Raw genomic sequence first — 12238 nt, 5'->3', positions numbered from 1 at the left:
AGGAGAAACACTATTAATCCACATGAACGAAGTGAGGGAATGTTTTCCTGTAGTCCCTGGAGAGCTGCTGACAAATCCCTTTTCTCATTTATGATTCCTGGGGGCCTTCAGCAGGCAGAGGTATCTTAATAGATTCCGCCCCCCCTGCCCAGTCCTTCTGTTCCACTAAAACAAAGTCCTTGTGTTTTTAACCCACCCAGAGATTCACCTAGGTTTAGGAAAGTCCTCCATCCTATCAAGAAGCCCTCTACCAACTCTCCCAGCATCCCTCTCCAAACACCTCTGTGTGACTCTTGTCATCCACTGGTCTTTTGCATTACTGACAAGTTTGTTTTTCTTTTTATTCTCCTATAGGAGGACAGTGACCCTCCAGTAAATGAAAGTTTAAGCATAGAAAACACCCTATGGGCCAGCACAGTGATTGCATCAGGTAAGATGGAGGCGTGTGTGAATTTTTTTTTAAGGGAATATGTTAACAATTTTTAAAGGTCTTTTTGTAATGGAATAATAATCTCTGTCAGTTGGAGAAATTAGCAGTTGGAATGAGGTTTCCCACTTGTCGTAACACCTCTGGGGAGCTGAGCTGACATCTAATTGCCTCTTGGACATTCCTAGATGAGAAAGAATTGGAGTGGCCTTTGGGCACTTCTTTAGCATCTAGGACCAGAATAGCACTTAATTGCTCTCCACATTGACATTCTAATCTGTAACAGAAATGGTGTCAAATAGATTCTGGTAACAGAAGCTAAGATGAAAGATTTCCAGGTAAGTGCTTCTATTGAGTTCATCTTATATACTTTCAAAAAGGGAAAACAATAAATTCTTTGACAGATTTTGGCTTATATATACGATAAGCTCCCAAAGTCTGAGATTAATCAATGCCCTCTTCTAGACACTTGTCAAAGTAAAAGCCTTATTCCTTTCCTCTCCAGCGTGCTTGCAAAGTTTGCAGAGCAATAGCTGGAGGAGAGTGAAATTCTGTAGTACAATTCTAGAATTAAAGCTGTCAAATGGAGAGACTTGACAGTGTGGTACCAAGGTGTACATGGAATTAATAGGAAGGAACATGAACTTCAAAAGATTGATTTGGCCTTTTAAAAGCAGAAAGCAGTGAATAAACTTTATTCCTGTATATTTCTATCTAATCCTGCTCTGACTCTTCTTTGAAATGTATTATGGTGTTGTCGCAGTGCTGTGACCAAGGAATTGTGAAAAAACTGGTTGTCAAAATACAGTTTAATCGAGATCCAAATAAAATTTAGTCAAGTAAATTATGTTTCTAGATTAGTAACTGCCATGCAGTAGGTAACCTACCTTCCTCTGCTCTGAGTGTAAGACACATGTAGTCAGCCTGGCAGTTTCAAATACCCATCAGGCTGCTTAATGCATGAGCCTCAGCTCATCCCGGTTTTGAACAAAATAGATGGAGAAATGGAAAGCTGTTTTTCTTGTGATTCTTTCCTATATGGCTACTCTCCCCACAGCACCCTTTCCCAGAGGAGCTTCCTTGCCTCTTGTGTCAAAGCTTTAATTTGTACCAGCTCTTGAACCATTGCGGATCCTGCAGTGCCATGGCTGAGCCTGGCACGGCAGGTGTTGCAGTGAGTAGTCCTGCTGCGGGCAGAGGGGAATGCTGTCCTGCCCTCAGCACTCTCACAGCCAGTGCCTGCCGAGGGTAAAAGCTCTTCCTCTGCTGTGCACTCAGCTGTGTGTAGTATACCCGTGTGTGCAGACATTTTTCCCCAAAGGAGGGCACAGTGCACTCTCTGCTCCTCCTGGTCGCTAGTTCAGTGCTGTTTAGAAGCCCTGGTGGTCCTGGTGTCTGTATCAAGGCATGTGACGACCTCCTCTCTGCCTAAATGTACTTAGAAGCATTTGCAAATAATTTCACCATTTCAAATGGTTTATGCAGTTGAGTCTGTTTTGAATGGCCATAAAACAGCTACAAACTCTTTTTACACATGCCAGTGTGCCTTCAAGCTGTTTTCTAGTCCTGGCAGGTTTTCCCCCTCGTTTTGACTGACTTGATCAATATAATACTCAGTTTTGTTTCTCCTACGGCAATAATAAATAGCATGTTGCAGGTTATTTCTGTTAGGAAAAAATGGGGATATTATTTTTCTTCTTCTGTACGTGAAAGCTGTCAAGTTGTGGTGATGCCATCTCACTGGGGCAGCCTTTGCTTGTAAGACGAAGCAGAGCTATGTGGCTTTCTCCATCTGCTGTAGTAGGAATGGGTCTGACTCTTGACTGTTTGCAGTTGATTTGGAGTAGCTGTGCCATCTGCTGATTTGAATTGTGATGATCTTACCACCACCTGCCATCTGGCTCCAGTGATTTGTTGTTGGTGGTGTTTTGTTTTGTTTTTTTTTTTTTAAGTAATGTTTCCCAGCATATTTTTAGAAACCACCTCTTTTGAATCAGTCTTATTAAAAAATAATTCACTTGCAGCTTGTTAAAACTTCGATCATTAATGGGAGAAGGGAAATAGCAAAGTATAAAATGGCAATGTATTTGCAGCAGTGGTTTGGTTTTTTTTTTTTGGTGTTGTTTTCTCTCTTTTAACAGACCCCTGAAATTTTCTAGTGAAAAATTCAACTTTGGCCATAGCAGCTTTTAAACTCTAGATGCTAGCTAGGGTTTTTTCATGGCTTTTTGCAAAGTCCTTAAAAGAAATCTGTAGAAAACCAGTAATTTATGGTGCTAAACTGTATTACGTTTCTGTGAGAAGAAAAGGGAGAACTTTGTTGCTCTAAGCTCTTTAGCAACTGTGGGACATAGCATTAAAATATACTGGTAGGCTCCCAACAGCTCCATCTGTTACAGTAAGGTAGGTGTTCATGTGATTCGCCTTTCAGTGGGAACAGCAATTAGACAAATACTTAAAGTAAATTGTAGATTTTAAAACACAGTAATTTTGTCTTTGACAGCTGTTGGAATTAATTGGTTTTACTCTAATTGTGGCAACCTTCACCAATAAAGAGGAACTGTAGCCCAGAGCATGGATTAAATTTTGACACACAATGAAGGGTCACTATCTGGTGTAAGGCAAACTTACCCACACCTAAGTGAGATTCAAAGTGGTGGGAGGAAAACCAAGAAGTCCTCCATCACTAGCAACTTTTGTTTATAGTGAGGAGAGACAACTGACATCAAAACGGGGTCAGGGAAAGTCAGGAGAGCGAAGCAGTTGATGTCTCTTTCCATGCACAGTAGTTGATGCAGCCTGTGATGCTGCATCACATCCAACCATATGGGCAGTGTGGTTGAACACTTACTGACTTTTTGTAGGATGTCTTCTGTTCCAAGTCTGTGTTTTCATAGTTTTTATATTTCAGGTACCAGCTTTTTGATTTCTGGTTGCTATTGCTTCTGAAATTAACCTGATAAAAATCCTTTCCAACTGTCAAGCCTTTGGATCCAATGAGTGTTTTTAAAGAGAAAACGAACAGAGGTTGTTTTTCTTCAGCTGGTGCGTGCTCTGTTTTGTGTAGGTACTGTTGTGGGAGTTGTTCTCTACACTGGAAGGGAACTGCGCAGTGTGATGAATACTTCAAACCCAAGAAGTAAGGTATGGTGAGGAAACAGTCTTATGATAAATAAAAAGAGACAGAAATTTATCATTTTTTAAAGAAAATCCTTCAAATGCTATACATACATGATATAGGGAAAACCCCATACAAATAATGATTCATGTCTTCCAGCCTATGAATTAAGATAGCTACCAATGCAGAACCTATTCCTCCTGATGTTTTTTGATCCTATTATACATGTTTCTTCTCTCTTTTTAAGATTGGTAAAACCATTGGTTTATATGGTTATAATGAGATAGTCTCAGTTAGAGTAGGAAAGCTTATTTTGCCCCTTTCTTATATCATAGCAAAGCTAAGACAGGGTACAGGGATGTTTATGTAGACTGCAGCTTTTGGCAGTGTGAGTCCTCTCATACCTCTTTGTGCATTACTTAGCTTCGAAAGGATGGAAGTCTTATTTAGTAAGCTGGCAACAATATTGCTTATAAATTTAAATATGTTTGTATTGTTTTAAAAGAGAAGTAGAGTAGTGGAGAATTGCTCTTTGGATATGGCAGTTCATTCCCTTTGTGAATATTATATTGAGCTAATGTCTTCTCTTGTGCGTTTGAAATGTGTTTATTTTATTTCTTTAGATTGGTCTTTTTGATTTGGAAGTGAACTGTCTTACCAAGATCCTGTTTGGGGCTCTTGTGGTAGTCTCGCTTGTCATGGTGGCCCTCCAGCACTTTGCTGGCCGTTGGTATCTTCAGATCATAAGATTTCTCCTTCTGTTCTCAAACATCATTCCCATTAGGTAAGGCAATTGCTAATTCTCCCCAGCAAAATACTGTTTCCTTTGCATCCTCCTCCATGCTTCTAGTATGAGCAAGCATGTAAACTCTTATCTATTCCTCATTTGACAAATAAGCAAATCTAGAAATAAAAATCAAATTACTGTTCAAACATGAGAATTGCTTTGTTGTTTCTGAGGAATTTGTTTGGCACATTCACCTGTTCACTGACTCTAACTCAGGCTGTGGATCAGTCATTGAAGGCCCTTTCTCTCAGGTTCAGGCTGCCTCGTTACTTTAATAGGAGTAGAGAAAAATGGAAAAGGAGAGAGATTTATACAATATGTAGTGTAGTAGGACCCAATTGCCTTTTAGAGAAGACTGAAATGTTAATATTTAATTGCATTATATTAATAAGTAGATTGTTACTTTCGGTGTAGGTCTGGGATTCATTTCAGTTCCATTTTTACCCTGCCGTCTGTGTATCAGTCACGCTGTCTGTGTCCATCTTCCCCTCAAAATATATCTGTTCTTTTCAGTATAATTTTATCATCTGTCTTTGAATTACAGTACCACTGCAGCAATGCACAATCCTTCTCCCCATTTGCCACCCAGGCACTGACTTTGAATATCCTTCTCCCAAAACTCCCTCTTTGACAGCTCACATTCAGCATGGGAGACGTGTCCTTTCATTGCACTGTGGCAGTTCACAATGATTTTTTTCCAAAGTTTAACTGGAGATACGTTTTCTTTTTCCCCTTCCTCCTGCATAGTTTACGTGTGAATCTGGACATGGGGAAAATTGTCTACAGCTGGGTGATCCGCAGAGATTCCAAAATCCCTGGGACTGTGGTTCGGTCCAGCACTATTCCTGAGCAGCTGGGGAGGATATCCTATTTGCTTACAGACAAAACAGGTATCTGTGTAGAAAATACAGTTTTAAGTCATGGTATGTTGTTGTTTGGATTTTGTTACATTTTTGGCCAGCCAGAGAGCATAATGTAAGATTTCTTTGGACTAGAAGAAATATGCATTTCCTGTCACTTTGACAATATGATTTAATCGTTTTTTGAAAAAAAAGTTTTGCATTTTTTTGTTCTGAATGCATTATAAGTAAGATAGGACAGGAATATTATGCTACTTCAAAAAACACTTAAAATGTGCTATTAAGCCAAAAGCTGAGGGTAAAAATAAAATTAAAAGCAACTTTTTAGGGTTAGTTTTCAAAACTAGATTAAGATCACTTACACTGTCTGCTGCTGTCCTTACACTTTTAAAGTTGAGCTTGAATTCAGAAGACCTAAGCTGTAATGAAAAGCCTAATCTGACGTAAAATCCTGGTCCCATTGAAATTGTTTCCAGAAGTTTTCTTTGGTTCCAACAGGACCAGAATTATGCTCTTGCTGGCATTGACTTTGGGGTAAATCTCATTCTTATTTACTGGCACAGCGATGTGCATCCATACCCAGGAGATTCAGCTCTCAGGTTTGTTCACGTTGTCTTTTTTGCTGGCCCCAGCCTGTGCTGAGAGCCTGGTGCACTGACTGATTCAGCTTCTGGCCCAATATCTCTTAAATTTGGGGTACAGCAAGGATGAGAACATGTGCTGGGGAATAGGCATGTTGGTTCCCACTCCATATCTGGTGCTGCTTCTGTTACAGGAACTCTTACACAGAATGAGATGGTCTTCAAGCGACTCCACCTGGGAACAGTAGCTTATGGCCTGGACTCCATGGATGAAGTGCAGAGCCACATATTCAGTATATACACTCAGGTAGAATTAAATTGCATTACTTGACTCTTTGTTCACAAAACATTTTTCCGTGTCACTGGGCTAATGGTGAATTTATGTGGCAGGGATCTACCTATTACTTTTTGGAAAAGTCTGAATGTCATAGAATCATAGAATGGTTAGGGCTGGAAGGGACCTTCAAAGGTCATCTAGTCCAACCCCCCTGCAAGGAACAGGGATATCTCCAACTAGATCAGGTTGCTCAGGGCCTTGTCCAACCTGGCCTTGAACGTCTCCAGGGATGGAGCATCCACCACCTCTCTGGGCAACCTGTTCCAGTGTTCTACCACTCTCATAGTAAAAAATTTTTTCCTAATATCCAACCTGAACCTACCTCCCTCTATTTTAAAACCATTACCCCTTGTCCTATTGGTCATCCTATTGTCGTTGGATGCTTAATACATAAATATTATCCTGATTGCTTATTACATTCAGAGATTATTTCACATCCACCAGTCTTTAACTACCGCAGGATGTGCACAGATGTGTAAGTGTATGTGAGTATGTGTGCCTGTGTCTTGCTACCGCGGTCTGATTGTAAAATAGCATACTTTTATTTCGGAATTCACCACTTACAGCAACCACAGCATTTACTTCATTGAAAATTGGCTCTGGATAATATTTAGTGGACGAAGTTGCTGTTTGAAATGCTGTGTACTGGGGCAGTAATAAAGGAAGAGGAACCGTAGGTACTTAGTAAGCAGTAACAGAGAAGTGTGCCTGTATCGCTGCTTTAGGCCTGATTTGTTAAAAAAGAAAATGGTAGAAGTGGGATTCTTTCACTGATGCAGCCGTGATCTTACATGGTGCATAACTGACATCTGCTCTGAGAAGTACCTACCACTAAAGAAGGCAGCAAAGTCAACATTTAAAGTATAGAACAGGAAAATCCTGTTTTGGAAAGTGTCTCCCTTGCATTCCTCTTTCAGTGTCACTGGGTGAGCCAGCATCTAAAAAGCCTTCATCAATTTTCTTAGACTTTTATTTCAGTTTTGTGTGATAACCAGGTAATGCCACGTGACTCGTCTGGGTCAGTGGGTCATTGAACTGTGTTCCTCAGCATGTTACAGCAGACCAGTTGCTTATCAATTGAAACTTCATACAGATACACACACACATTTCCTTCTTAAAACAAGGGATGACGTTTTACTCAAGAACATTACTACCTTTTAAAAAAAATAAATTGGCTGTGTCAGTGGCTGATGTTCCAACCACTGGTACTTATAAAAGATTTAAGAATTGTCTCTAATTATGTAATCACGGAAGCATTATTTTTCCATTTTCAGTTACTAAACGTTCTTCCAACTGCAGCTAGAAATAACTTTTTTTGTGACTTACTGATAATTAGATTTTCTCTTTTGTAAAATGTGATTGCACAGACACAGTCTACAGACATTAGTGATGAATTACTGAACCTGTGTCGTATGTCAAGCATTTTCATTTCTCGATAGTTATGGAATTGCTTCATTCCTACAGAAACCACAGAAGTCATGTTCGAAGTGCCTGTGCTTTTCCCTGAGCGTGCACACTAATGCAGTGAACTGGGTTTTTCACGTCACGTTGTTTCTGCTTTGCTCTAGATATTTTAGACTGAAGTGTGCTTTCTGTACCCCCCACAAAGTGAAACATGAAGCCAGCATTCTTGCCTGGAAAAAGGCATCATGTACTGTAAATAGCATTTTTATTTTTGGATTTTGTTCATGTGGTAAAGACGCACAGCAGGTTTCCTTGACCTCAGTGATCCGTTTGGTGGCATAGCTTTTCCTTGGGCAGACTGTCAGGCTGAAATGTGCTTTTAACTAAGCATATGACAGTTGATAAATACCTGGTAGTTTGAGTAATTATCTTTTTCACTGGCATGTGTCTCAGGTAACTTGTAACTCCTCTCGCCGATTCTCTCTCTTTCCCTCCTCTGCTTTCACAGCCTTCTTAGCATCTGGTTCTTCTCTTGGTGTTAAATGTCTGAACTGTAGTTTGAAAAAAACCCAAACCCAACCAAAACCAAAAAAACAGACTTCAGATCTATTTGCCCTCATTTTGTACTCAATCTCCAGAGAAAACCTGACTACTGGTTAATTATTTGCCAAAGTATTCAATATTTGTCAAGAACATTTGGATGACTGTGGCTAGTGCTTTATGTCAATCTAAATGCACTTCAGCTGAGGGTTTGCTGTTGTTTGGTTTGGTTCAAGCATGTTGCAACAGTGCTGATGAGCAGTGATTTTAAATTTGAAGATCTTATGTGTTCTAATCAATAGAACATGGAAAATAGCATGTGGAATTACACTGGTAAAGGATATGTTTCATATAACGTTTATCGTTACCAAGTGAGATTCCTTATAATGAGAAGCATTTGCTGGCAATGATTCATTTTGAACTGTAGTTCTTATTCTTTGCTCTTATTTTTACCATGTTGTGGCCTTTGACCTGGAAGTGAAACTTTTGTCCTTTTGACACTAAAGGTTAACAGAGCAGGAAACTAGATCACTGTGTGTCCCTTCTTCAACCAGGATAATTTAGTAATTGTGCAATTATCTGAAGACTCCCATTCTGATACTAAAAATAGTATTAAAAATTAAATGAATGTAATTAAGATTTTCTAGGTCCATACGAGTCATCTGTTTTCAGTTTTCAGCAATTATATTCTCTTGCACATGAAACCAAATTGACTCTAAATTTTCAGAGCCACTGGTCTTTTGTGGAGCAAAAAGTGGTTTCACTGAGTCTTCTGACTTTGGTCTTTTGCCAGTTGATGTTTGGTGGATCTGCAACGAAGGGTCTTTTTTCTCAGTGTACAGTTCCAAAAACTTAGGTGAATTTTTTGGGGCACTTTACTCCACCAGTAACAATGACAAAGAAGTTGCATTATGCTGGGGTGAGTTGCCAGTGATGGTCTGAGTTAAGGTGTTTGAAAAGTGTCTCTTATTCCTGGGGATATAAGAATCTACACAGCTGCTATATATATGGTCTTCACTGAAATAAAAACAATTTTTTTTTTTTTGCAATAAGACCTTATTTTGCTTTCCTTTTTTATAAGCAATCTCAGGACCCACCTGCTGTGAAGGGCCTTACCTTAGCCACCAAGGTGCGTAAAACCATGAGCAGCCGAGTGCACGAGGCAGTGAAGGCAATCGCGCTGTGCCACAACGTGACACCAGTGTACGAGTCCAACGGGGTGACGGATCAGGCTGAAGCTGAGAGACACTATGAGGACTCCTGCAGGGTATACCAGGCCTCCAGTCCTGATGAGGTCAGTATCTATTCGGGTGTATAAAAATATAAATACAACCTTGCTTGTTGCTGGAAAAAATAATTATTATTTGCTGAAAGTACTTCAGTGTAGTGGAGGAGATAATTTTTTAATGCATTTATTGCACTGATAACCCCTGAATAGACCATAAGTGCCCTCTCAGCTGATGTACTTCAGCCAGATCTGCCTCTCTGCCCGAAGCTACAGAGTGACATGGAGACTAATCTGGCTGTTGTACCAGTCTCTGCATCGCAGAGTTTTGTTTGTGTTTCTGCACCTTTTGTCAGGGTATAGTTTGCAGTTCAATGCTATGAGTCCCTTTGACCATGTTTGCTAAATTATAGGCAATCTTGTCTTGTTTGGAGAGGGGATGACTTGCAGGAGGGGGTTAGAGCACTCCCACAAGACCTGATGTCTTGCACCTGATCTACAAGGTGTTAGAACTTCCAGACCAAGTGAAAAGTTGTAAATCATGCTGGGTAGCACTGCTAACTCAGGACACATCCCTTCCCATGCAGATGGGACCGACCCGGCGCCCGAGTTAATTCTTCAGAGTGAGCAAAGTGTACAAGAGTTTGTCTTGGAGCAAAGCTGTGCCCTATGAGTGCTCTGTGGGCACCCAGTCCAGCCAGGGCTACGTGGAGTGGTACAGTAGAGAGAAACTTTGCAGCTCCCCAGCAACACGCTGGAGACTTTGCTGAACACTTGAGAGATCAGGTTCAATACAGGATTTAGGATTAAAGTGCTCTCTGCCACCCTCTGCAAAATTTGGAAAATCTAATTTAGAGTGTTGTTTCCTTCTGTGATGAAGACAGGAGGAACAAAATATTGGTTCATGCATTGGTTATGCTTCTTGGATACATTGTCTTTAGTGCAACCAAGGTAAAACAATTTGTTTTCTATTAATTTGTACAATTACACTTGCTCTATGCCATTGAAAGAGACTCAAGTTTGAAACTCCCCATAAGAATCCTACTGACGGTATGAGATCATATCACCCGTTTGACTACATTCAAAGGGTTCTTCCGTTTATTGCCCCAAATAAAGTAGATTGCCTCTGATAATAACATTTTCACCTTTGACATTGAAAGAGAAGCTGACATTGCTCATTGTTAGAGGTGCGAAATTATTTGCATAGAAATAAATTTATTCGTTAGCCCAGGTACGAGAGGATTTTGAAATGACTGCATGTATTAACAAGGCACTGGCACACAGAGTTAGTTTCTGCATTTCATATACATTCAAAATATTCCCTATAGTGTTTTTCTTCCCAAGTAGGCAGTTGATTCATTTCATATAATGTGTTCTTTTTTGTCTGTATTACACAAAAGCTGCATCTTTGCTTTTTCCGCCCCCCTCCTCTACTGTTGTGCCTACAATGACAACGAGCACTTACCCCTCCCTGGCTTTGGAGCTGGTGAGCAGTGTGCCTGCGTGTCCTCTCCCACCGCGTGCTCTAGGTCGGTGTTTGCTTACCTGCTTTTCTCCTCTAATGTGTTGCTCTCCCCTGTAAAGACAGCTTTAGAGAAATCAACTGCCTTTGCATTGAAACAAGTTCTGAATGATTTCCAGATGGTAGTTTTTGTGATCTGCATTTAAGTTAGTTTTTTTCTTAAAGCATTTACTGGCTATTTTTGCACAGATCCTCTGTTTATTTACATATGTACTGTGGTATACAGTGAAGTCAGTGATTTTTCTTTTCCTTTTTCACTTTATACTGTTGTCTTTAAAATATTTATGCAGCAATTTGTCTCAAATACCCAAGGGATTATTGTTTGTTTGTTTTACTACAGCATGATAACTAATCCTTCCAAGATTATTGTTTAAATTCTTTTTTCCTTTCTTGTGGTGTTTTAAGTAGAGAATTACAGTGGGTTCAGAAATCAGATATGCTTTGCTGAACTGAGGAAATCTTTTCTGGAGGTCTTAGATATACAGATATTGTTTAGACATGCTCTGTGTATGTCATACTAGATGGTACAAAACGCAGGATCAGCACAAGTAGAGTCCTTGAGAGGAGAGCGATGCTGTTAAATAACATTCCCTGTAGGGGAATGGCTTTGGACTCCTGTTAAAGCCAGCCTTTGAAATCCTATATCAATAAAATATTGCCATGGCAGGGAAGGTCAGTTTATGAAATGAGTACAAAAACTTGTATTCTCTTTACTTTAACAGCAAGGGTAATTTCTACCAGTTGGCACAGGATTCATTTCCTGTAACAGAAAGCAGGATTTCCTAAATTTGTTTCCTGTGCACGCTGCCATTTAGAAGTCTTGAAGTATCTTTATTCAGATATCGGTTACAGCCTTGGGGCTCTGCAAGCGTGTCAGTTGTAGCCATACAGTAACTAACAGGGGAAATGAAATAGATATAATCTGATCAGAGATAAGAGTGCCTGGGATTCCTGGGCAAACAGTCTTTAACCCTGACAACCCACTGCAGCTGCCAGGACATGAAAGGGTGCACCGATCAATTGATTTCTGCCTGTTGTCTGTCTGCCTAGGCAACCCTAAATGGGACGTTTGTAGAGCAACTCATGGCTCAGAAGGATCAATTTGTCTCTTTAGAATGAAATTTATTAGTCGATATCCACTTCAGTGGTGGCTTGGGTGATTTAATTCTCAGAAAGAGCAAAGTTTGGGGGATAGTGTGCCGAGCTGCTGTAGCTGCTCTGCTTTGTAATGCTCAGATCTGCATCTGACTCAGCCTGCATGGAGCTGCAGACTCCTGGAGTGCGATCAAGGACTTTATTAATTTCTTCTCATCACTGAGCCGTGGGCTCTCTGGAAGGTGTATGAGGAGTTTCAAGCCTGCTTAAATCTTCTTGGTTTAAGCTGTAAATATATTTTTGCATCTTGAATGTTTCTCATCTTTTCGCTGAGAAAAAGCG

The 12238-nt window shown here is 40.2% G+C and overlaps 1 protein-coding gene across 1 annotated transcript in view; it reads left to right on the top strand.

Moving 5' to 3' along the window:
* Nucleotides 1-12238, top strand: part of ATP9A (ATPase phospholipid transporting 9A) — a 60167-nt gene that overhangs the window by 25237 nt on the left and 22692 nt on the right. Inside the window, exons 9-14 of the mRNA XM_086622954.1 lie at nucleotides 355-430; nucleotides 3495-3571; nucleotides 4169-4329; nucleotides 5080-5222; nucleotides 5968-6080; nucleotides 9136-9348. Of these exons, the coding sequence (XP_086479080.1) occupies nucleotides 355-430; nucleotides 3495-3571; nucleotides 4169-4329; nucleotides 5080-5222; nucleotides 5968-6080; nucleotides 9136-9348 (783 nt within the window). The remainder of the gene's footprint in view (nucleotides 1-354; nucleotides 431-3494; nucleotides 3572-4168; nucleotides 4330-5079; nucleotides 5223-5967; nucleotides 6081-9135; nucleotides 9349-12238) is intronic.

This window comes from Tauraco erythrolophus, chromosome 18 (assembly GCF_009769465.1).
Source record: "Tauraco erythrolophus isolate bTauEry1 chromosome 18, bTauEry1.pri, whole genome shotgun sequence".
Lineage (NCBI taxonomy): Eukaryota > Metazoa > Chordata > Aves > Musophagiformes > Musophagidae > Tauraco > Tauraco erythrolophus.
This window is presented reverse-complemented; position numbering and strand designations above follow the sequence as displayed.